Here is a 26,558-nt window from a genome sequence, read left to right as displayed (position 1 = left end):
GGGGCAGTACTGAGGGAGCGCCGCACTGTCGGAGGGGCAGTACTGAGGGGGCGCTGCACTGTCGGAGGGGCAGTACTGAGAGAGCGCAGCACTGTCGGAGGGGCAGTACTGAGAGAGCACCGCACTGTCAGCGGGGCAGTACTGAGGGAGCGCCGCACTGTTGGAGGGGCAGTACTGAGGGAGCGCCGCACTGTTGGAGGGGCAGTACTGAGGGCGCGCCGCACTGTCAGAGGGGCAGTACCGAGGGAGCGCCGCACTGTCGGAGGGGCGTTACTGAGGGAGCGCTGCACTGTCGGAGGGGCGTTACTGAGGGAGCGCCGCACTGTCAGAGGGGCGGTATTGAGGGAGCGCCGCACTGTTGGAGGGGCAGTACTGAGAGAGCGCCGCACTGTCAGAGGGGCAGTACTGAGGGAGCGCCGCACTGTCGGAGGGGCAGTACTGAGGGAGCGCCGCACTGTCGGAGGGGCTGTACTGAGGGAGCGCGGCACTGTCGGAGGGGCAGTATTGAGGGAGCGCCGCATTGTCAGAGGGGCAGTACTGAGGGAGTGCTGCACTGTCGGAGGGGCAGTACCGAGGGAGCGCCGCACTGTCGGAGGGGCGTTACTGAGGGAGCGCCGCACTGTCAGAGGGGCGGTATTGAGGGAGCGCCGCACTTTCGGAGGGGCAGTACTGAGAGAGCGCCGCACTGTCGGAGGGGCAGTACTGAGGGAGCGCCGCACTGTCGGAGGGGCAGTACTGAGGGAGCGCCGCACTGTTGGAGGGGCAGTACTGAGGGAGCGCTGCACTGTCGGAGGGGCAGTACTGAGGGAGCGCCGCACTGTTGGAGGGTGATGCGCTATCAATTACTCATAAAAGACTGAGAGTTAAGAGAGTAACTAAAGGCTTTTATTAACAAAAGAATGAAGGTCTGCCTCGAGTGGTCGACCGGTCCAGAAATACAAAGGGCTGGGGAGCAGTCACCTTTATACTAGGACTTGTGGGAGGAGTCAGCCGAGGCATGTCCAGGCATGTACACAGTGGAATACAAACAGTGGTTTACCACATTCACCCCTTGTTTAAAATTGAGTCCGGCGGGGTGAAGTGTATTAAAAGTTAGTGTATTGGAGTCTCTCCGGAGGTCTTGTCTGCCGCTGTGATCGGCGTGGCGACGGCAGGGGTAGTGGCGCTTCCGGCGTCGAGTCCTGCGTGGGCTGTGGCACAGGCGTGTCGTCCTCGTAGATGTCGAGCGGGTCGCGGGGCCCAGGCCTGCCATCTGCTGGGGCTGGATATCGGATCGTGGGGGGGGGTGGTAGTGAGTAGTGGGTTACTGCGGCCCCCGAGGGTGCAAGGTCTCTTATGGAGACTGTGTCCTCCCGCCCGTCCGGGTATGCAATGTAAGCATACTGGGGGTTGGCGTGGAGGAGGTCGACCCTCTCGACCAGGGGGTCCGTTTTATGGGTCCTCACGTGCCTTCTCAGTAGGACCGGCCCTGGGGATGTCAGGCATGGCGGTAGCGATGTCCCCGATGTGGACTTCCTTGGGAAGACAAACATTTTCTCATGAGGGGTGGCGTTAGTGGCAGTGCAGAGCAGTGACCGAATAGAGTGGAGCGCATCGGGGAGCACATCCTGCCAGCGGGAGGTTGGAAGGCCCCTAGACTTTAAGGCTAGCAGGGCGGCCTTCCAAACTGTCGCATTTTCTCTTTCCACCTGTCCGTTCCCCCGGGGGTTGTAACTGGTGGTCCTGCTTGTGGCAATACCCCTAGTTAGCAGGTACTGACGGAGTTCGTCGCTCATAAACGATGAGCCCCGGTCGCTATGGATATAGCTGGGGAAACCGAACAGGGTGAAGAGGTCGTTCAGACATTTAATGACCGTGGCACTGGTCATGTCCGGGCAGGGGATGGCGAACGGGAAACGGGAGCACTCATCAATAATATTGAGGAAGTACACATTGCGGTCGGAGGAGGGGAGAGGCCCTTTAAAATCAACGCTCAGGCGCTCGAAGGGGCGAGTGGCTTTTATCAGGTGGGCCCTGTCTGGTCTATAAAAGTGCGGTTTGCACTCAGCGCAGACTTGGCAGTTCCTGGTCATGGTCCTGACCTCCTCAAAAGAGTAAGGCAGGTTGTGGGCCTTGATGAAGTGGAAGAACCTGGTGACCCCCGGGTGGCAGAGGTCATTGTGGAGGGCCCGCAGTCTATCGATCTGCGCGCTGGCGCAGGTGCCACGCGATAGCGCATCCGGGGGTTCATTGAGCTTCCCGGGCCGGTACAAGATCTCGTAATTGTAGGTGGAAAGTTCGATTCTCCACCTCAAGATCTTGTCATTTTTGATTTTGCCCCTCTGCTTGTTGTTAAACATGAAAGCAACTGAACGCTGGTCAGTGAGCAGGGTAAATCGTTTTCCGGCCAGGTAGTGCCTCCAATGACGCACAGCCTCCACAATCGCCTGGGCCTCCTTCTCAACAGCGGAGTGTCTGGTCTCCGGGCCTTGGAGGGTTCGTGAAAAGAAGGCCACGGGTCTCCCCGCCTGATTGAGGGTAGCGGCCAGGGCAAAGTCGGACGCGTCGCTTTCCACCTGGAAGGGGATGGATTCGTCCACTGCGTGCATGGTGGCTTTGGCAATGTCCTCCTTGATACGGTGGAAGGCTAAGCGGGCCTCTGCCGTCAAGGGAAAAGAGGTGGACTTGATCAGCGGACGGGCCTTGTCCGCATAGTAGGGGACCCACTGGGCGTAATAGGAGAAAAACCCTAGGCACCTCTTCAGGGCTTTTAGGCAGTGGGGCAGTGGGAGTTCCATAAGGGGACGCATCCGGTCGGGGTCGGGGCCGATTACTCCGTGTTCCACAACACAGCCAAGGATGGCGAGGCGGTTTGTGCGGAATATGCACTTCTCCTTGTTATATGTCAGGTTCAGGAGTTGGGCGGTGCGGAGGAATTTTTCGAGGTTTGCGTCATGGTCCTGCAAGTCACGGCCGCAGATGGTCACATTGTCCAGATATGGGAAAGTGGCCTGCAACGCATTTTGATCTACCATCCGGTCCATCTCCCTTTGGAAGACGGAGACCCCGTTGGTGACGCCAAAGGGAACCCTAAGGAAGTGATAGAGGCGGCCGTTTGCCTCAAAGGCGGTATACTGGCGGTCCTCAGGGCGGATAGGGAGCTGGTGGTACGCTGATTTCAGGTCAATGGTCGAGAAGACGCGGTACTGCGCGATCTGGTTGACCATATCAGCTATGCGGGGGAGTGGGTAGGCGTCCAGCAGGGTGTAGCGATTTATTGTCTGGCTGTAGTCGATGACCAGGCGCTGCTTCTCGCCAGTCTTAACGACCACAACCTGGGCTCGCCAGGGGCTGGTGCTGCCCTCAATAATCCCTTCCTTCAGGAGCCGCTCCACTTCGGTTTTAATGAAAACCCTGTCCCCGGCACTGTATCACCTGCTCTTTGTGGCGATGGGCTTACAGTCGGGGGTGAGGTTAGCAAACAGTGGGGGGGGGGGGGGTGACTCTGAGTGTGGAGAGGTTGCACCTGGTGCGCGGCGGGCAATTTGGAAGCTGCTGGCTGCGGACTGTGAGTGGGGGTAGGGGTCCACCGTACGCCATCGTAACACTTTTAAGGTGGCACTGAAAATCTAACCCCAGCAGGACGGCAGCGCAGAGGTCGGGCAGGACCAGAAGTTTAAAATGATCGTACACAGTCCCGTCTACTACGAGTGTCACCACGCAGTAGCCACCGATGTCCGCCGACTGGGACTCGGAGGCCATAGAAATCCGCTGGTGCGCAGGCAGGACTGGGAGAGAGCAACGCCGCACCGTGTCAGGGTGGATGAAGCTCTCCGTGCTCCCAGAGTCAAAAAGGCAGATTGTATCGTGACCATTTACCTTAATGTCCATTGTGGAACTGGCCAGCTGGTGCGGTCTCGCTTGGTCCAGTGTAACGGATGCCAGCGTAGGGGTCGGTGTGTCGCTGCGGGTATCAGATGAGGCGGTGTTGGGGGCCTGCTGTGTTCCGGTTGTCGTCCAAGATGGCGGCGTCCATGATCCCCATGTGGCTGGAGGCGTCCAAAATGGCTGCTGTACCGGTGGTTCGCACATGGCCGGGGAGGCCCAAGATGGCGGCCCGCATGGCCCACACGCGGCGCTGCTGGGGTTCGGGGTGGCTTTGGCCCTGCAGACGTTAGCGTAGTGTCCCTTCTTCCCGCAGCCCGAGCAGATCGCGTTTTTCGCCGGGCAGCGCGCTCTGGGGTGTTTTGCCTGGCCACAGAAGTAGCATTTCTGGCCTTGGGGCACTGCTGTCTGGCCTTGGGACACTGCTGCGGTAGTTGGGCCGTTGCTGGGGTGTGGCTGCAGTGGCACGGCGCTATGAGGCGGTCCTACCGTGTCCCAGGCTGTCATTCCCCGCGGCGTCCACGGTGCAGAGGAGTAAGCATCCATGCCCCGGTAGGCTGCATCCAATGATAGTGCGAGTTCAGAGGCCTTGTTGAGGTCGAGGTCACTCTGCTCCAACAGTCGCTGTCGGGTGTAATTGGATCTGTGGCCCGCTACAAAAGCGTCCCGGATAAGTTCCTCTGTGTACACGGCGGCCTTTACATCCTTACAACCACAGGCCCGGCCAAGCACAGACAGTGCCTGAAGGTATTCCACGGTCGATTCCCCAGGTTGTTGTTTACGACTCCCCAGAAGGTGCCTGGCGTACACTTCGTTCACTGGGCGCGTGTACTGGTCCTTGAGGAGCTTGATAGCGTCCGCGTACGAGGTCACGTCTTGGATGACCGAGTACACTCGGTGGTTCACTTTGGAGGTCAGGACATCCAGTTTGTCCTCGTCCGATTTGATTGCTGCGGAGGCGGTCAGGAATTTTTCAAAACACTTAAGCCAGTGAGTAAACTTGGTGGATGAGTCCGCCTCCCGATGATCTAAGTCCAGGCATGCTGGTGTGAGGATCTTCTCCATTATAAAAATTTTGTTAATAAAATTGATGCGCTATCAATTACTCATAAAAGACTGAGAGTTAAGAGAGTAACTAAAGGCTTTTATTAACAAAAGAATGAAGGTCTGCCTCGAGTGGTCGACCGGTCCAGAAATACAAAGGGCTGGGGAGCAGTCACCTTTATACTAGGACTTGTGGGAGGAGTCAGCCGAGGCATGTCCAGGCATGTACACAGTGGAATACAAACAGTGGTTTACCACAGAGGGGCAGTACTGAGGGAGCGCTGCACTGTCGGAGGGGCAGTACTGAGGGAGCGCTGCACTGTCGGAGGGGCAGTACTGAGGGAGCGCCGCACTGTCGGAGGGGCAGTACTGAGGGAGCGCCGCACTGTCGGAGGGGCAGTGCTGAGGGAGAGCTGCACTGTCGGAGGGGCAGTACTGAGGGAGCGCCGCACTGTCGGAGGGGCAGTGCTGAGGGAGAGCTGCACTGTTGGATTTGATGTGAAACTGAGGCCCCATCTATCCTCTCAAGTGGATGTAAAAGATCCTATGACCATGATTTTGAAGAAGAGCGGGGGAGTTCTCCCCGGTGTCCTGGGGCCAATATTTATCCCTCAATCAACATCACTAAAACAGACTATCTGGTCATTATCACAGTGCTGTTAGTGGGAGCTTGCTGTGGGCAAATTCGCTGCCGCATTTCCTACATTACAACAGTGACGACACTTCAAAAAAGTACTTCATTGGCTGTAAAGCACTTTGGGCCGTGAAAGGCGCTGGAGAAATGCAAGTTCTTTCTTTATAAGATTAATAGCAACTGCAGTGTATGCAAGTTTAGTCGGCCCAGCGACAGAGCGATTTTTCTCATTGGATGATAGAACTTCTAAATTTCTTTCCTCAAAAACTAAAGGAGCCCAAAAAGAAATCCCCTCGAGCAGAAGGTTGTGTGGGCACCAGCTCAGGAGCCTCTCCAAGGATAATATGAACCTATATTCAGTCTGACACTTACATCTCTCTCTGTTTATATAATTAGTAACTTGGCTGAGCTGAGCTGTTCTCTTTTCCGTGAACAGTGTTGACAGGAAGCAGGTTGAAAGCTGATGAAGATCTTCTCGTCCACACGGAGCAGTGGCTGTTGAGGAGACTCCACGCAAAAAAAACTGATTGAAACTGAGACGATGAACTCCTTTAAAAAAGGAGCTGGATAGATATCTGGTTAATGTAAGAACATGAGAATTAGGAGCGGGAGTTGGCCATTCGGCCCCTCGAGCCTGCTCCGCCATTCAATGAGATCATAGCTGATCATCCACCTCGTCTCCACTTTCCTGCACGATCTCCATAACCCTTGATTCCCCGAGAGTCCAAAAATCTATCGATCTCAGCCTTGAATATACTCAACGACTGAGCCTCCACAGCCCTCTGGGGCAGAGAATTCCAAAGATTCACCACCCTCTGAGTGAAGAAATTTCTCCTCATCTCAGTCCTAAATGGCCAACCCCTTATTCTGAGACTATGCCCCCTAGTTCTAGACTCTCCAGCCAGGGGAAACATCCTCTCAGCATCTACCCTGTCAATCCCCCTCAGAATCTTATGGGGCAAAAATTGGGTATCGCCCATTTTGGGGCGCTAATTATCGCCTCCAACTGCAAAATTCGCCCCTGGAGGTGATTTGAGCGTTAAATCAGGCGCTACACACCTCTCTTAAGGCGCTAACGTCGGGGAGCAGGGCACTAGCTCAGAGCGCTACCGAAGCTCAGGCGATGTCCGTTACCATGGAAGCCAGACAGACTGGCGCCATCCAGTTCTTAAAGGGGAGGGGCCATTTTGCTGGCCAGCCACTCCCAGCTCATTGCAGCCTTGAATCTCGGCCTGGAGAGACCTCTAACGCAATTGTGTTGGAAGCACTAATGGACAGGCCCAGGGAAAGAGCTGGGTGCTTAGGAACCTCAAAAGTGGTGCTGAGGGCCAAAACTCCTTAAGACAGCATTAAATCTCTCCAGACGTGTCTCTCCCTCTCAACCTGCATCTTCCAAAAATTCTGCCGACAAGAAAAGGCAGGAAGCGCCCGCCTTTAAATAGCGCTCCCCCAGCCCCTTCCCGACTTGAAAATGTTCCCCTCTACCTGTCGTTGCTAGCAGGCACTAAGGCAGGGGGCGCCACTCACTATCCGGTCCGGGGCGCTGCCGGGGTGGTGCACGCTCGACTGACGTCACGTTCTGTGGGCGCAGAAGAGCGTGGCGGTAGTGTTTGGCACTGTCGGAGGGGCAGTACTGAGGGAGCGCCGCACTGTCAGAGGAGCAGTACTGAGGGAGTGCTGCACTGTCAAAGGTGGCGTCTTTCGGATGAGACGTTAAACCGAGGCACCGTCTGCTCTCTCAGGTGGATGTACAAGATCCCACGGCCATTATTTCGAAGAAGAGAAGGGGGAGTTCTCCCCGGTGTCCTGGGGCCAACATTTATCCCTTAACACCACTGACGCAGATGATCTGGGCCATTATCACATGTGCTGTTTGTGGGATCTTGCTGTGCGCAAATTGGCTGCCGCGATTATGGCAGTGAAAGAATGCAATGCCTGCGAGGGTGATTCTTTAAAACTTTCAAAAGGGAATTGGATATATAGCTGAAGGGGGAAACGTGCATGGCTGTGGGGAAAGAGCGGGGGGGTGCGGTGAGTGGGGCTTATGGGGGAACTCTTGCAGAGAGCCGGCTCGGGCACGATGGGTGGAGCGGCCTCCTTCTCTGCCGCATGATTCTATGAATATCTACTCTCTCAGCGCTCCATTTTGTGGCCTTGCCTCACGCTACTATTATCTTGTAAAGATCTCCATCACGAGGGGGATTATTCGGCAGCTGAGGCGCTTTAATCAAGTCTGACTGTGGTGCGGCATGGGTAATTCCCTCTCTGAATGATGTATTTATTGACAGTCTGACACAAAGACAGATTTAATAAACGCTGTTTATGCCAACATCAATACAACTTATTAGCGAAATCGTGCCAGTGTTACACAGGGCACAGCACCTGCTGCAGGCTCATCACTACACGCAAATCTTAAAGAGGAAACCTAACCTAAGAGACTGGCGCCCTGGGATGGGGTATTTAACTCCAGAAATAGCAAGGGCCACCAGGTGGAGTGTTATTACTTCGGAAAGGTGGCCTTACTCTCTTAAGTTGAGGTTTTTTTTTCCCTTTTATTTGTTCTCAAGATGCGGGCATCATGGCAAGGCAAGGAACTTGGTCAAAGAGGTGGGTTTTAAGGAGCGTCTTAAAGGAGGAGAGGGAGGTGGAGAGGCGGAGAGGTTTAGGGAGGGAATTCCAGTGTTCCTAGCTGCCCTGAGAAGGTCAGAGTCATAATGGCACAGAAGGAGGCCATTCGGCCCATCAAGTCCATGCCGACTCTCTGTAGAGCAATCCAGTCAGTCCCATTCCCCCGCTCTATCCCCGTAGCCCTGCAAGTTTATTTCCCTCAAGTGCCTATCCAGTCTCCCCTTGAAAACATCGAGTGTCTCCGCTTCCACCACTTCCGTCGGCAGCGAGTTCCAGGTCCTCACCACTCGCTGTGTAAAAAAGTTTTTCATAAGAACATAAGAAGTAGGAGCAGGAGTAGGCCATACGGCCCCTCGGGCCTGCTCCGCCATTCAATAGGATCTTGGCTGATCCGAATCTAGACTCACGTCCACTTCCCTGCCCTCTCCCCGTAACCCCTAATTCCCTTATCTGCTAGGAAACTGTCTATCTCCGATTTAAATTTATTTAATGTTGCAGCTTCCACAGCTCTCTGGGGTAGCAAATTCCATAGATTTACTACCCTCTGAGTGAAGAAGTTTCTCCTCATCTCAGTTTTGAAAGGGCAGCCCCTTATTCTAAGATTATGCCCCCTAGTTCTAGTCTCACCCATCAGTGGAAATATCCTCACCGCATCCACCCGATCAAGCCCCCTCACAATCTTATATGTTTCGATAAGATCGCCTCTCATTCTTCTGAACTCCAATGAGTAGAGGCCCAACCTACTCAACCTTTCCTCATACGTCAACCCCCTCATCTCCGGAATCAACCGAGTGAACCTTCTCTGAACCGCCTCGAGAGCAAGTATATCTTTCCTTAAAAATGGAAACCAAAACTGCACGCAGTATTCCAGGTGTGGCCTCACCAATACCCTGTATAACTGTAGCAAGACCTCCCTGTTTTTATACTCCATCCCCCTTGCAATAAAAGCCAAGATTCCATTGGCCTTCCTGATCACCTGCATACTAACTTTTTGTGTTTCATGCACCAGGACCCCCAGATCCCTTTGTAATGTAGCACTTTGCAGCTTCTCTCCATTTAGATAATAACTTGCTCTTTGATTTTTTTCTGCCAAAGTGCATAATCTCACACTTACCAACATTATATTCCATCTGCCAAATCTCTGCCCACTCACTTAGCCTGTCTATGTCCTTTTGCAGGTTTTTTATGTCCTCCTCACTCACTGCTTTCCCTCCCATCTTTGTATTGTCGGCAAACTTGGATACGTTGCACTCGGTCCCTTCCTCCAAATCGTTAATATAGATTGTAAAGAGTTGGGGTCCCAGCACTGATCCCTGTGGAACACCACTAGTTACTGATTGTCATCCTGAGAATGAACCATTTATCCCAACTCTTTATTTTCTGTTAGATAGCCAATCTTCCACCCATGCCAGTATATTACCCCCAATCCCGTGATTTTTTATCTTGATCAGTAATCTTTTGTGTGGAACCTTGTCAAATGCCTTTTGGAAGTCCAAATACACTACATCCACTGGTTCCCCTTTATCCACCCTGTATGTTACATCTTCAAAGAATTCGAGCAAATTTGTCAAACATGACTTCCCCTTCATAAAACCATGCTGACTCTGTCCTATTAAATTATGTTTATCCAAATGCTCTGTTACTGTTTCCTTAATAATGGACTCCCAACATTTTGCCAACCACAGATGTTAGGCTAACTGGTCTGTAGTTTCCAGCTTTTTGTCTACTTCCCTTCTTAAATAAGAGTATTACATTAGCAGTTTTCCAATCTGCCGGGACCTTTCCTGAGTCCAGGGAGTTTTGGAAAATAATCACCAATGCATCCACAATCCCTACCGCCACTTCTCTCAAGACCCTAGGATGTAGGCCATCAGGTCCGGGGGATTTATCCGCCTTAAGTCCCATTATTTTACCGAGTACCATCTCCTTAGTGATTTTAATCATGTTTAGCTCCTCCCCCCCCCCATTGCCCCGTTTGTCCAGTGTTGGGCTATTTTTAGTGTCCTCTACTGTAAAGACTGATACAAAATATTTGTTCAGCGTCTTTGCCATCTCCATGTTCCCCACCACTAGTTTCCCGGTCTCATCCTCTAAGGGACCAACGTTCACTTTAGCCACCCTTTTTCTTTTTATATAGCTGTAGAAACTCTTGCTATCTGTTTTTATATTTTTTGCTAGTTTACTTTCATAATCTATCTTCCCTTTCTTAATTAATCTTTTAGTTATTGTTTGCTGGCTTTTAAATGCTTCCCAATCTTCTATCCTCCCACTAGATTTGGCTACTTTATATGCCCTTGTTTTCAGTCGGATACTATCCTTTATTACTTTACTAAGCCACGGATGGCTGTCTTTTCTTTTACTCCCCTTTTTCCTCAGTGGAATATATTTATCTTGAAAGATGTGAAATATCTCCTTGAATGTAGACCACTGCTCTTGTACCGTCTTACACTTTAATCTGTTTTCCCAGTCCACTTTAGTCAATTCTACTCTCATACCTTCATAGTCTCCTTTATTTAAGCTCAGTACACTGGTTTGAGATCCAACTCTCTCACCCTCAAACTGAATTTGGAATTCAACCATATTATGGTCACTCATTCCAAGGGGATCCTTTACTAGGACATTTTTTATTAATCCTGTCTCATTACACAGGACCGGATCTAAAATTGCCTGCCCCCTGGTTGGTTCAGTTACATACTGCCCAAGGAACCCGTCCCTAATACACTCTATGAACTCTTCCTCAAGGTTGCCATGCCCAGTTTGATTAGCCCAGTCAATATGAAAGTTAAAATCCCCCATGATTATAGCTGTTACCTTATTACAAGTGTAAAGTCTGTGGGTTGTTTAGTTAATTAATACACAGACTACCAGAGTAACTTAAAACAGGACTTTACTATTCGAAGGTCAGGGCGAATCTGCCAAATAAATCCTGACACAGCACTTATATACCGGTGTGGTCACCGTCGGTATTACAGTATACAGAAGCCAACAAAGTAGTGCCACACCTAAAATAGTTCTCTTAAAGGTGAACGGTTACATACAATGATTTTCTTAAAGGTAGACGGATACATACACTACAATCCTCCCTTTTTAGCTTACAACATACTTAGTCCCCCATTAAACATGACATATATTCAACTTCATGTAAAACAATTCACAGGTATAATCTATGCGGGAAACAGTTTACAGATTCAGTCTCTGCGGGAACAGTTCACAGATTCAGTCTCTGGTCTTGACTCGGTCCGAACAACATCTCTGTGGTGTAGCCGGTTCACATTGCTAGCGTGACTCATCCAATAGTCTTTCCCTTGACTTAACAGCTTGAACTTCCGTCCTGCTGAACCAGCAGTGCTGACTTTTACAAACAGCTGGACTGCCTTGGTAATTTTTCCTACTTGCCAACTGATTTGGCTCCCTTCGTAGGGCCCACGTACATGATCTGGTAGAAGTGATAATGATTTAGATGGTTATCGTCTTCTGCTTCGTCTTTTTCTTTTCTGCTTCTTGGAGACTCTCGGGGCTCCCTCATCCGCTGCCAGCTGTAGCGCACCATCTCCCTATGTTCCTTAGACTTTAAGTGCTTCATCCTGATTTCTGCACTTTGGGAGTTTTCATCACAAGCTGGGCAGACCAAGTCCTCGTAATATTCCGTGTCACTCAACAGGTCATGGTAATATTCGGTGTCGTCCTGAACTAGTCTAGCGAGAGGGCCTGCTACTTCTTCCTTACCCAACTGGACGTTAGCCGACTGTTGTTCCCTCCCTAGACATCTTTCCTGAAGAGACTTCTTCATGCGTTCATATTCATCCCGCTCTTCCTGGGTTTCCTGCAAATCCTTCACTAATGATCTCATTTGTGATTTCAATACTTCCCCTTCCATCGGGGATTGATTGATCGGGCTATTCAATCCTTCTACTGGAGCAGCTGTTTCAACATTCTGTTGTTCACATAGACGTGATTCAGCGTACTTTTGGCATCCCAGTAAAATCTGTGTTGCAACCTCAGCTATTTCCATAACTTTTGAGAGCTCCGAACTCCTTCCCTTTGAAGATTGAAGCTCGTGTTCAGATTGTTCCCATTGCAGAGTCTTGTCCCTCAGCATATGAAGGAGTTGGCTGACCGTTAACTCTTCCACGGGAACACTGTGGATCAGAGTCTTCTCCATTTCATCCACCTTTCCCTCCAATGCTTTCACCTTCTTTTCCTCTTGTACTTTGGCTTTCAGTGCTCGGAGAAGTTGCGCCTTGATGCTCTCTAGCTCATGTTCAGGGGCCATTCTTACAGTCTCTGTGTTTCTTACAGTTTCCTTTTCTTCCACTGAAAGGATTCCCAGTTGAATCTGTTCTTCAAGTTGTTGAACCTCGGTCATTGCCGCCTCATATTTGTCTTGGGTTTCCTTCAATATTTTTATGAGTTCTTGGACATCTTGTCTTTCATGTTCTGCCATGTCTTTCACCTCTAATTTCTCATCTATGGATGGAACTTCTACCGATGAGTCTGTCTTGGCCTTGAGCTCATCAAGAATTTCCTGCAGCCTTTGGACTTCTTGCTTATGTTCAACCTTTAGTTGCTCATATGCTTCTACTGAAACTAGCTTTTCGGAGGTTGCCGAGTTAATCCCCTCCAGGATTGTAGCCTGGGCCTGTTCATACTGTTCCTTCAACTTCTCAAACTCTGCTTGTAAGGAGTCGTAGAGAAGAACGGGAATAAAATCCTGGCTTCCTGAAGATTCCTGTTCATTTGCTCCTTCCTGCAAATATTCTAACTCCTGAACAGCATAAGGGAGATGTGATCGGTGATTGGTCACGATGGCCCTATGGTCGCTCTCTGCTTGAGCTAGCTGCTTCTGTTGTCTTTCCAGATTCTCCCATTCGGTGTCAAAGAACTTTTTCATTGTTTTCATCTCTTGTTCGAGATGGTAACTCACTTGTTCTACTTGCTGTCGTAATTTGAAATAAAGTTGAGTCCGAGCTCGGTGTTCGTCAGTCATGGATATGTCCGTAAACTGAACAGACGCAGAATTCTCTGTCAAACTAGGTTGTCGTTGTTCGGTGGAGTTCTGTTCTGAAACTTTGTTCTTCTCTGGAGCATAAGCCTTTATGCATGCCTTCGTTCTTCCAACCTTAGTCGGCAAGTCCATTTTAGCCTTGTCTTTCATATTTGGGTTGGTCTTATCGTCATCCGTTTCAGAATCTGAGCTGATTGTCTGCACCGAGTCCTCACTCGTTATGGCTTTTAGATAGTGCCATTCCATGTCTATTTTCTTGATCCACTCCCGTCCCAGAAGTGGTGGTCCTCCCTCAGGTAGTATGTATAAGTTCATTCTTGGGTGTTCTTTACCCCCATCTCTCACCTTGACTCTTATCTTCCCCATGGGGTATACTTTATGCCCCGTGTATGTCTGCAATACGAACTTGGTATCTCTTAAGGGTATATGTGAGAATAGCCGGTGGTAATCCCTTCGATTTATGACTGATAGAGCTGATCCAGTGTCCAACTCCATTTTCACTTGGACTCCAGCTATTTTTAGCATGACCCAGATAGTTTGTAGGTCAGCTTCCTTACTCACATTGTGAATTCTCAGACTGCCCAGCTCCTGGCCGTTTGGGTCTGAGTCCGAATTCTGTTCGTCTGAACTCTTCTCAGCCACCTTGTGTACCTTGTTGTACTTTTCCTGTGATGGCTTCCTTTGGTTGTTGGTCTTCTTCCCTGACCGGCATACCTTAGCTATGTGACCCAGTTTGCCACATTTCCTACATTCCTGGTTCTTAAACCAGCATTGGTTCTGGTCGTGTGTTGTCTTCCCACAACGATAGCATTTTGTTGTACTCGAGGTAATTTGATCCACACTGAGTGCCGCTGCCTTTAGCTGCATTTCCACAGTTCCCTTCGCTGCGGCTTCGTGCGATGCTGCAATAAGGACAGCCCTGTCAAGTGTAAGGTCGTTCTCTTCGAGTAGTCGCTTTTGCGTTCCTTCCTTTGACAACCCGCACACGAACTTGTCTCGCAATGCCTCTGTCAGATTCCCTCCAAACTGGCAGTGTTTCGCTAGTCTACGCAGTTCGACCAAGTATTCTGCGTTGCTTTCGTCTTCCCTTTGCGTTCTCGCATAGAATTTGAATCGTTCCGCCAACATCAACGGTGTGGGGTTCAAGTGATCCTTCAGAACAGTCACAATATCATCGAAAGTCTGATCCGCCGGTTTAGCTGGTGCTAGTAGATGCTTCAAGAGCCCATATGTCTTCGCGCCCATCGAGTTTAGCAAGGTTATAGCTTTGTCATCTTCTATTTTATTGGCCTCACGATAGATCTCAATGCGTTCCACATACGTGGCCCAGTCTTCTACCTCGGAATTAAAATCGTTGATGTTACCACGCTTAGGCATCTTCCTCTCTTCCTGATAACACCACGAATTATTTCTTTAAATTTTCTTTTCTTTTTTTTTTCCAAGATGGCGGTTCCCGCGAAAATGGCGGTTTCCCGCGCTTATCTTCTCTCCCCGCCCACTTCAATGGCGGTTTCCCGCTTCTGTCTTCTTCCCCGCCTAATGGCGGCTTCCCGCATTTCTTCCCTAGCGGGAGGGGTACACTTTCCCCACGGGCGACGGCCGCTGGCTTTCAGGTTCACAGCCTGCGCGTCGGCTTCAGGGCTTTCCCTTTTCTCGGCAGGGCAACCGGCGCTGGGTACACCCCGTTGACGGCGAACAGTTTCAGCCGCTGGGCTGGCTCTCGCTCAGTTCCCCTTGCTCGGGCTCTGTCTCTCTCCCGCCCGCTCGGCTCTACCGGCGCTGGGTACACCCCGTTGACGGCGAACAATTTCAGCCGCTGGACTGGCTCTCGCTCAGTCTCCCTTGGTCGGCTCTGCCTCTCCCGCTCGCTCGGCTCCCAATCGCGCCTCCCAGCCCTCTCGCAGTCCGGTGCTTCCCTCCCCGGCTGCGGCTGAGTTTTTATATCTTCCCGCGCCTACGCTCCCGGTCACAGCGCTTCGTGGCTTCGGTCACTGCCCGGCCTTTTTCGCCGGTCGCGGTCTAGCTGTCTCACGACGCCGTTGCGTCCCCAGCCTGTCTGTACCGCAGCTTCCTTGCTCCACGCTGCCCCAGTCTCAGCGCCTCTGGGCCCGACTTCTGTCCGGCTCCTTTCCCCCTCGACCGTGGTCGAGTGCACCGCCCTTATCCCCCGGTTATTCTTTTTACTTTTCCCTTACTCACAGTCACCGTGGCCGGCTTGCTTCTCGTGCTGATCGGCTCACTCCTCACCGTGGCAGAAGGGACAGTCAGTGCCTGTTGCTGATGGAAGTCTTTGTCTCTGAATTCTTCCTCCTTTCCAGCTCTGCAGACTCGAGTTTTCTCCCAGCAGAATGACGAGGGCGGTTGCCTCTTCTCGACGCTCGTTAACTGCTTCGGAAGTATTGTTGCCGCAGGGTACGATCGGACTCGTCGCCACTGTAAAGTCTGTGGGTTGTTTAGTTAATTAATACACAGACTACCAGAGTAACTTAAAACAGGACTTTACTATTCGAAGGTCAGGGCGAATCTGCCAAATAAATCCTGACACAGCACTTATATACCGGTGTGGTCACCGTCGGTATTACAGTATACAGAAGCCAACAAAGTAGTGCCACACCTAAAATAGTTCTCTTAAAGGTGAACGGTTACATACAATGATTTTCTTAAAGGTAGACGGATACATACACTACAACAAGCCCAAACTATTTCCTGATTTATACTCCGACCAACAGAGTTGCAACTGTTAGGAGGCCTATAGACTACACCCACTAGTGACATTTTCCCCTTATTATTCCTTATCTCCACCCAAACTGTTTCACTATCCTGATCCTTTGAGCCAATATCATTTCTGACTATTGCAGTGATTCCATCCTTGATTAACATAGCAACCCCACCTCCCTTTCCTTCCTGTCTGTCCTTCCTCACATCCCCCCTGTATCTCTTGCCCAAAACCTTAAATCTGTGTCCCCTAGTCCTTGTGCCATCAACTAGTGGGAACAGCCTTTCCCTGTCTAGCCTATCCAAACCCGTCATAATCTTGTACACCTCTATCAAATCACCCCTCAACCTCCTTTACCCTAATGAAAACAAATCCAGCTTCTCCAACCTGTCCTTGTAGCTAAGATCTCCCCTCCCCAGTGGTGGTGATGGGCCTTCTCTAAGGTGATTGCTTTTCCAAATGACTGACTTGCGAGGCAACTTCAGAGGGCATGTGAGTCACGTGTAGGCCAGACCGGGTAAGAACAGCGGGTGGGTACACCCATCACCGCGCCCCCCCCCCCCCCCCACCCCCCCGGTGTTCACTGACCGACATTGGCTCCCGGTCCGGCAACACCTCGATTTTAAAATTCCCATCCTTGAGTTCAAATCCCTCTGCGGCCTCGCCCCTCCCCATCTCTGTAACCTCTTCCAGCCCGACAACTCTCCACGATCTCTGCGCTCCTCCAATTCTGGCCTCTTGCGCATCCCCCATTTCCTCCTTCCAACATTGGCGGCCGTGCCGTCAGCTGCCTGGGCCCTAAGTTCTCCCTAAACCTTTCCACTTCGCCCTCCACCTTTTAAGAAGCTCCTTAAAACCTGCCCCTTTGACCAAGCTCATGGTCACCTGTCCTAATATCTCCTTATGTGGCTCGGTGTCAAATTTTGTTTTGATAATCGCTCCTGTGAAGCGCCTTGGGGCGTTTTACTACATTAAAGGTGCTATATAAATGCAGGTTGCTGTTGTTGTTCCCTTACCTGACGGGCACTAGTGAACCAGTTGTGATTTTACAAAATAACACCAACTAGATTGAGATTGCCCCTCGCTCTTATTGACAACAGCAGAGAGAGGAGATGTTCTTCATTGAGATTGTCTCGAAACTGCCCCCTGGCCCAGCAAGCTGCTCCATTGTATCAGGGTCATTCAGGACGGGTAATAAATATCAGCCTTGCCAATGACGCCCACATCCCGAGAATGAATTAGAAAGAAATACTGTGTGGGACTGGAGTCACGTAGATGCCAGACTGGGTAAGGACGGCAGGTTTCTTTCCCTAAAGGGGTCATTAGTGAACCAGTTGGGTTTTTATGACAATGCGACAGCTTCATGGTCACTGTTACAGGTACCAACTTTTTAATTTCCACTTTTTTTTCAAAACTGTATTCAAATTCTCAAACTTCCATTGCAGGTTTTGAACTCACGTCCTCCTGCAACATAACCACTGCGCTAACAGTGTCAGCCATGGCTCAGTGGGTCGCACACTCGCCCCTGAGTCAGAAGGTTGTGGGTTCGAGTCCCACTCCAGGGACTTGAATACATAAAGCTAGGCTGACACTCCCAGTGCAGTGCTGAGGGAGTGCTGCACTGTCGGAGGTGCCGTCTTTCAGATGAGATGTTAAACCGAGGCCCCGTCTGCTCTCTCAGGTGGACATAAAAGATCTCATGGCACTATTTGAAGAAGAGCAGGGGAGTTCTCCCCAGTGTCCTGGTCAATATTTATCTCTCAACCAACATCACTAAAACAGATTATCTATTCATTATCGCAATGCTGTTTACGGGACCTTGTGGGATCTTGCTGTGTGCAAATTGGCTGCCGGGTTTCTTGCATTACAACAGTGACTCCACTTCAAAAGTACTTCATTGGCTGTAAAGTGCTTTGGGACGTCCGGTGGCTGTGAAAGGCGCTGGAGAAATGCAAGTCTTTCTTACCATTCTTGGTAGTGTGGCAATTATGTTGCTTGGTTTTGCAAGAGTCCCCAGTTATTTGAATTGTTTACAGACAGGTGCTGGTTTAAAGCTATAAATCTAGGACTGATTGTGTTGTGATTTGAACCCATGAACCATCATAAAGCTTAACCCACTGTGCCAGCCAATCGCAATTTACCTAGTTGAAATAAATCTGTCCTTGTTATGGTCTACGGTTCTGGAGCGGCCTATCCAGCTACATGGTGTTATGATCCAATGTTCTAGAACCACCAGTCCTGATACATGGCGTTAAGACCCAGTAATCTAGAACTACCAGTCCTGGTACATGGTGTTAAGACCCAGTAATCGAGAACCACCAGTCCTGGTACATGGTGTTAAGACCCAGTAATCTAGAACTACCAGTCCTGGAACATGGTGTTAAGACCCAGTAATCGAGAACCACCAGTCCTGGTACATGGTGTTAAGACCCAATGTTCTAGACCCACCAGTCCTGGCACGTGGTATTAAGACCCAATGATCTAGAACCATCAGTCCTGGTACATGGTGTTAAGACCCAATGATCTAGAACCACCAGTCCTGGTACATGGTGTTAAGACCCAGTAATCGAGAAACACCAGTCCTGGTACATGGCGTTAAGACCCAATGTTCTAGACCCACCTGTCCTGGCACGTGGTATTAAGACCCAATGATCTAGAACTACCAGTCCTGGTACATGGTGTTAAGACCCAATGTTCTAGAACCACCAGTCTTGGTACATGGTGTTATGATCAAATGTTCTAGAACCACCAGCCCTGGTACATGGTGTTAAGACCCAATGATCTAGAACCACCAGTCCTGGTACATGGTGTTAAGACCCAATGATCTAGAACCACCAGTCTTGGTACATGGTGTTATGATCCAATGTTCTAGAACCACCAGTCCTGGTACATGGTGTTAAGACCCAATGTTCTAGACCCACCAGTCCTGGTACATGGTGTTAAGACCTGATTATCTAGAAACACCAGTCCTGGTACATGGTGTTATGATCCAATGTTCTAGAACTACCAGTCCTGGTACATGGTGTTAAGACCCAATGATCTAGAACCACCAGTCTTGGTACATGGTGTTAAGACCCAGTAATCGAGAAACACCAGTCCTGGTACATGGTGTTAAGACCCAATGATCTAGAACCACCAGTCTTGGTACATGGTGTTATGATCCAATGTTCTAGAACTACCAGTCCTGGTACATGGTGTTATGATCCAATGTTCTAGAACCACCTGTCTTGGTACATGGTGTTATGATCCAATGTTCTAGAACTACCAGTTTTGGTACATGGTGTTAAGACCCAGTAATCTAGAACCACCAGTCCTGGTACATGGTGTTATGATCCAATGTTCTAGAACCACCAGTCCTGGTACATGGTGTTATGATCCAATGTTCTAGAACCACCAGTCCTGGTACATGGTGTTAAGACCCAATGATCTAGAACCACCAGTCCTGGTACATGGTGTTAAGACCCGATTATCTAGAAACACCAGTCCTGGTACATGGTGTTATGATCCAATGTTCTAGAACTACCAGTCCTGGTACATGGTGTTAAGACCCAATGATCTAGAACCACCAGTCTTGGTACATGGTGTTATGATCCAATGTTCTAGAACCACCTGTCTTGGTACATGGTGTTATGATCCAATGTTCTAGAACTACCAGTTTTGGTACATGGTGTTAAGACCCAGTAATCTAGAACCACCAGTCCTGGTACATGGTGTTATGATCCAATGTTCTAGAACCACCAGTCCTGGTACATGGTGTTATGATCCAATGTTCTAGAACCACCAGTCCTGGTACATGGTGTTAAGACCCAATGATCTAGAACCACCAGTCCTGGTACATGGTGTTAAGACCCGATTATCTAGAAACACCAGTCCTGGTACATGGTGTTATGATCCAATGTTCTAGAACTACCAGTCCTGGTACATGGTGTTAAGACCCAATGATCTAGAACCACCAGTCTTGGTACATGGTGTTATGATCCAATGTTCTAGAACCACCAGTCCTGGTACATGGTGTTAAGACCCAATGTTCTAGACCCACCAGTCCTGGTACATGGTGTTAAGACCTGATTATCTAGAAACACCAGTCCTGGTACATGGTGTTATGATCCAATGTTCTAGAACTACCAGTCCTGGTACATGGTGTTAAGACCCAATGATCTAGAACCACCAGTCTTGGTACATGGTGTTATGATCCAATGTTCTAGAACCACCAGTCCTGGTACATGGTGTTATGATCCAATGTTCTAGACCCACCAGTCCTGGTACATGGTGTTAAGACCCAATGTTCTAGACCCACCAGTCTTGGTACATGGTGTTATGATCCAATGATCTAGAACAGACTGCAGCTGCATTGGGTTCCATACCAGTGACCTATGATGCTGTCACATTGGGCAGCACCAGAACCCAATAACCAATAGGCCCAGACCGGGTAAGGACGGCAGGTTTCCCCCCTGAAGGGACATCAGTGAACCAGTTGGGTTTTTACAACAATCCGACCGTCTCATGGTCTCTTTTAATGAGACCAGCTTGTTATTTCCAGATTTAACAAAAAAAGAGAATTCAGATTCTCAAACTGCCCATGGTGGGATTTGAACTCACGCTATGGAGAGATGCTCTGCTCAGGGCAGGTGAAGATCTCAATGTGTGAAGGAGCAAACATTCTGAAAAAATTACAATTACTGCCAAAGCAAGCAGATTAACGCCACCAAAACCATCATTTCAGAGAGATAGATTGATCCTTTCTCGATTTTCAGCCACATTGAGTTTCTAAAATTGTGAAAAGTGCAGGTCAGTGTTCACATGACTAACTTCAAGTGTGTTGACAGGACTAGGGGACGTGATTTTAGGAGTTTTTGGGGCGATACATGAAACAGACTCCCATCAGGAATAGTTCATGCTGTGATCTTCTCCGTGGGGTGGGAGTGGTGGGCAGGGGGCGGCGGGGGGAAGGTGGTGGGGGGGAAGGGGGTGGGGGGGTGGCGGGGCGGGCTGGAGTTATCCAAACCATTGCCAAGCTGGAACTGCCACAACCCTTCCACAAGTGCAGCTGTCAAAACCTTTCCAAAATCCTTCTCCCAACTGGAGTTCATCAGACACATTGATCCCTGGAATCACTGATCTTTGGGAGCATGAGTTAACAGATATCAAAACAGCATAGAGTGAGAGATGGGCCATTCAGCCCATCAAACCTGCTCCTCCCACAGCCCATGTACACTCTACCCTATCATAGGCTCTACCCACCCATTTAACCTCCTATTATGGACCATTACCAATTTTTAAAAATTTAATTCTCGGGATGTGGGCGTCGCTGGCAAGGCCGGCATTTATTGCCCATCCCTAACTACCCTCGAGAAAGTGGTGGTGAGCCACCTTCTTGAACCGCTGCAGTCCGTGTGGTGAAGGTACTCCCACAGTGCTGTTAGGGAGGGAGTTCCAGGATTTTGACCCAGTGACGATGAAGGAACGGCCAATATATTTCCAAGTCAGGATGGTGTGTGACTTGGAGGGGAACTTGGAGGTGGTGGTGTTCCAATGCGCCTGCTACCCTTGTCCTTCTAGGTGGTAGAGGTCACGGGTTTGAGAATTTCGTTCCACAGACCATTTGCACTCTACCCTATCATAAAGAAAGAAATTGCATTTATATAGCACCTTTCAAAACCTCAGGATGTCCCAAAGTGCTTTACAGCCAATGAAGTACTTTTTGAAGTGTAGTCACTGTTGTAATGTAGGAAACGTGGCAGCCAATTTGTGCACAGCAAGCTCCCACAAACAGCAATGAAATAATGACCAGATCATTTGTTTTAGGTGTTGGTTTAGGGATAAATGTTGGTCAGGACACCGGGGAGAACTCCCCCTGCTCTTCTTCAAAATAGTGCCACAGGATTTTTTCCATCCACCTGAGGGGGCAGACGGGCTCTCATCCGAAAGATGGCCCCTCCGACAGTGTAACACTCCCTCAGTACTGGCACTGGGAGTGTTGGCCTGGATTATGGGCTCACGCCTCTGGTGTGCAGCTTGGACCCACAACCTTCTGACTCGGCGAGAGAGAGAGCGCGCTACCCACAGCGCCGTGGCTGGTGAGTCCTTTAAAGGTCATGTGGAGCTTTTTCTGTTACAAGATCACAAGGCCGTTCAGCCCATCTTAATTTATCCATGCTCCAAGATCATAACGTCTTCCCCTCCCGCCTCGTTGTCGGATCCAACAGGCTCTTCCCAGTAATGTTGGGAGACAGTTCCATAAATCGAGAAGGATCTGTGGCCAGAGTAGAACTTTAGCTCCAAAAGGTAGTGAATAAGTAATGCTGAGTGTTGCAAGTTGATATCCTGATGTGTATGAGGTCCTGTGTGTCTAGATTTTGGAATCAAAAAATATTTTCCGCTGGTTACAGACACCAACTTTACACCCATACCAAGTTGGAACCAAGGTGTTGTGCAAGAATGCGCTGGCTGAACGGGCGGTGGAAGCAGATTCAATAGTAATTTTCAAAAAGGAATTAGCCTCAGCTGGAGTCTTGTGTTCAATTCTGGGCACCGCACTTTAGGAAGGATGTCAAGGCCTTGGAGAGGGTGCAGAGGAGATTTACCAGAATGGTTCCAGGGATGAGGGACTTCAGTGATGTGGAGAGACTGGAGAAGCTGGGATTGTTCTCCTTAGAGCAGAGAAGGTTAAGGGGAGATTTAATAGAGGTGTTCAAAATCATGAAGGGTTTTGATAGAATAAATAAGGAGAAAATGTTTCCAGTGGCGGGAGGGTCGGTAACCAGAGGACACAGATTGAAGATAATCGGCAGAAGAACCAGAGGGGAGATGAGGAGAATGTTTTTACACAGCGAGTTGTTGTGATCTGGAACGCGCTGCCTGAAAGGGCAGTGGAAACAGATTCAATCGTAACTTTCAAAAGGGAATTGGAGAAATACTTGAAAAAGAAAAGCTTGCAGGGCTGTGGGGAAAGAGCAGGGGGGAGTGGGACTAATTGGAGAGCTCGACCAAGGAGCTGGCACAGGCACGATGGGCCGAATGGCCTTCTCTGCTGTAAGATTCTACAAGTGAAGGAAGAAACAAGAGGCCGATATCTATCTATATTATTATAAGCAGCTATGTTATTATCAGAAGCCAATCTGAACTTGAGGGTTTGTCTGCCCTGCGTAGGTTCTGGGACCTGTCTGATCTCTGAGTGTCTCCAATTGGAATCAAATTTGACAGCCTGAAATTATGTAACCTCTTTAATTTTCTTTTAATATAGGGTTTGGACTGATTCCAACGCTGCATCTGAGACATCATCCATCGACTTGACGCTGGCCAGAGATCTGCTCTGGGCTCCTTCCAATCCACCTGGGTCCTATATTCATTGCCTCAACCCCAGATCTAAGGGAAGCATATAGAACTGACAGTGAAGATTAGTGAGAGCCCATGAGCTTCCCCCGTGGATGTGTTAGCCCCTTAAACTGGCTCCAATAAACACTGATCTCTCTCCCCATATTTTTTTCACCCAGGGGGTGGTGGGGGTCTGGAACTGAAAAGGTGGTCGAGGCAGAAACCCTCACCACATTTAAAAAGTACTTGGATATGCACTAGAAGTGCTGTAACCTGCAGGGCTACGGACCAAGAGCTGGACAGTGGGATTAGGGTTAGGGTGGAGAGCTCTTTGTCAGCCAGCACAGACACGATGGGCCGAATTACCTTCTGTGCTGTACATGCTATGATTCTATGATATCTGTCCCTACACATCAATCCAGTCATAGATCCTTTCCAAATTGAGGATTATTTTGAGGTATAAAACCCTGGTTGAAGGGATCCACCCAGAGCTGGGATACCAATTACATAATTGGATTAAGTGAATTAAATTTTAATCCTGACAATATCATTTCATCTATTTTCCCTTGCAGTTATTCCCCACAGGTTACTATTATGGGTTGGCTGAGAGGCAGGGAGAAGTGCCTTTAATTTTTGGGGCCAGGGAGGGGGTGTTTAAAGGTAACGTCATGCGGGTTGTTTTGGTTGGGCCGACCAATGGGAGTGGCTGGGGCTGTGGGGCCGAGCGGTGCCCGAGTGTGGCGCAGGTCCGGGGCGCGGTGCAGTGCGCAGCCCGCACTGCCATGGAGGCAAAACCTGCGGAAGATCAGAGCGCAGTGGGGTCGGGCCGGGGGAGCAGGGCGCTGCACCAGCACCATCAGTGCAACTGTCAGCACAGCAACCAGGGGCTACACAGGCAATGCTGGAGCAGCGACCAGAGCCAGCCCGCAGAATACCAGGTAAGGAGCCGCGGAGAGAGGAACAGAGGAATAATACAGAGACAGGGAGAGAGAGAGAGACAGGGAGAGAGAGAGGGACAGAGAGAGAGAGAGGGACAGAGGGAGAGGGACAGAGAGAGAGAGGGACAGAGAAAGAGAGAGAGAGAGAGAGGGACAGAGAGAGAGAGAGGGACAGAGAGAGAGAGAGAGGGACAGAGAAAGAGAGAGAGAGAGGGACAGAGAAAGAGAGAGAGAGAGGGACAGAGAAAGAGAGAGAGAGAGGGACAGAGAAAGAGAGAGAGAGAGGGACAGAGAAAGAGAGAGAGAGAGGGACAGAGAGAGAGAGAGAGGGACAGAGAGAGAGAGAGAGGGACAGAGAAAGAGAGAGAGGGACAGAGAAAGAGAGAGAGGGACAGAGAAAGAGAGAGAGGGACAGAGAAAGAGAGAGAGGGACAGAGAAAGAGAGAGAGGGAGAGGGACAGAGAAAGAGAGAGAGAGAGAGGGACAGAGAAAGAGAGAGAGAGAGGGACAGAGAAAGAGAGAGAGAGAGAGAGAGAGGGACAGAGAAAGAGAGAGAGAGAGAGGGACAGAGAAAGAGAGAGAGAGAGAGGGACAGAGAAAGAGAGAGAGAGAGGGACAGAGAAAGAGGGACAGAGAGAGAGAGAGAGAGAGGGACAGAGAAAGAGAGAGAGGGACAGAGAAAGAGAGAGAGAGAGAGGGACAGAGAAAGAGAGAGAGAGAGAGGGACAGAGAAAGAGAGAGAGAGAGGGACAGAGAAAGAGAGAGAGAGAGAGGGACAGAGAAAGAGAGAGAGAGAGAGGGACAGAGAAAGAGAGAGAGAGAGGGACAGAGAAAGAGGGACAGAGAGAGAGAGAGAGAGAGGGACAAAGAGGGACAGAGAGAGAGAGGGACAGAGAGAGAGAGAGAGGGACAGGGACAGAGAAAGAGGGACAGAGAGAGAGAGAGAGAGAGGGACAGGGACAGAGAAAGAGGGACAGAGAGAGAGAGAGAGAGAGGGACAGAGAAAGAGAGAGAGGGACAGAGAAAGAGAGAGAGAGAGAGGGACAGAGAAAGAGAGAGAGAGAGAGGGACAGAGAAAGAGAGAGAGAGAGGGACAGAGAAAGAGAGAGAGAGAGAGGGACAGAGAAAGAGAGAGAGAGAGAGGGACAGAGAAAGAGAGAGAGAGAGAGGGACAGAGAAAGAGAGAGAGAGAGGGACAGAGAAAGAGGGACAGAGAGAGAGAGAGAGAGGGACAAAGAGGGACAGAGAGAGAGAGGGACAGAGAGAGAGGGACAGAGAGAGAGGGACAGAGAGAGAGAGAGAGGGACAGAGAGAGAGAGGGACAGAGAGAGAGAGGGACAGAGAGAGAGAGGGACAGAGAGAGAGAGGGACAGAGAGAGGGAGGGACAGAGAGAGAGAGGGACAGAGAGAGAGAGGGACAGAGAGAGAGAGGGACAGAGAGAGAGAGAGAGAGGGACAGAGAGAGAGAGAGAGAGAGAGAGAGAGAGACAGAGACAGAGACAGAGACAGAGAGAGAGAGCGAGAGAGAGAGGGACAGAGAGAGAGAGAGAGAGACAGAGAGAGAGAGAGAGAGAGAGAGAGACAGAGACAGAGAGAGAGAGCGAGAGAGGGACAGAGAGAGAGAGAGGGACAGAGAGAGAGAGAGGGACAGAGAGAGAGAGGGACAGAGAGAGAGAGAGAGGGACAGAGAGAGAGAGAGGGACAGAGAGAGAGAGGGACAGAGAGAGAGAGAGAGGGACAGAGAGAGAGAGCGAGAGAGAGAGGGACAGACAGAGAGAGAGAGGGACAGAGAGAGAGAGGGACAGAGAGAGAGAGAGAGGGACAGAGAGAGAGGGACAGAGAGGGACGGAGAGAGACGGAGGGAGAGCGAGATGGGGAGAGGGAGAGAGAGAGGGGGAGAGAGAGGAAGAAATAGAGAGAGAGAGACAGGCAGAGAGAGAGAGAAATAGAAATAGACAGATCGAGAAATAGAGAGAGAAAGAAATGACAGAGAGAGAGAGACGGGGGAGAGAAATAGGCAGAGAGAGGGAGATAGAGGAAGAGACAGAGAGACAGATAGAGAGCGGGACACACACACACACACATATATAGAGAGAGAGACAGAGACAGGGAGAGAGAGAGCGGGACACACACAGCCAGAGAGAGACGGACTCACGGTCCTGAAGGAGTGCGCTGCTGCCGCCTTTCCATCTATTCTAATGTGCCATCTGTGTAAATGTTTATCCCGGGACCTAACCTGCGCCAGGTAGCGGTGCCCATTCTGCAGCACATGCAGTCGGCAAACACACAGTCCCCAGCTGGGGAGGGCAGTCTCCCTGGCTCACCCAGCCGGAGCCTGCTGCAGATGTTGCATTATGTGTGTGTGTGTAAATGATTCAATCTACATTGATGTAGGGGAGGCGGCGGTGAATGATG

The 26,558-nt window shown here is 50.1% G+C and overlaps 1 protein-coding gene across 1 annotated transcript in view; it reads left to right on the top strand.

Annotated features, from left to right (window-relative positions):
* The first annotated feature begins 22,951 nt into the window (after positions 1–22,951).
* LOC147107989 (small conductance calcium-activated potassium channel protein 2-like) overlaps positions 22,952–26,558 on the top strand; it is a 118,171-nt gene continuing 114,564 nt past the window's right edge. Inside the window, exon 1 of the mRNA XM_086004364.1 lies at positions 22,952–24,143. Within this exon, the coding sequence (XP_085860490.1) occupies positions 23,874–24,143 (270 nt within the window). The 5' untranslated portion in view covers positions 22,952–23,873. The remainder of the gene's footprint in view (positions 24,144–26,558) is intronic.

The sequence above is a fragment of the Somniosus microcephalus genome, chromosome 13, assembly GCF_052327205.1.
Source record: "Somniosus microcephalus isolate GS21.2 chromosome 13, FLI_Smic_1.0, whole genome shotgun sequence".
NCBI classification, from domain to species: Eukaryota; Metazoa; Chordata; class Chondrichthyes; order Squaliformes; family Somniosidae; genus Somniosus; species Somniosus microcephalus.
This window is presented reverse-complemented; position numbering and strand designations above follow the sequence as displayed.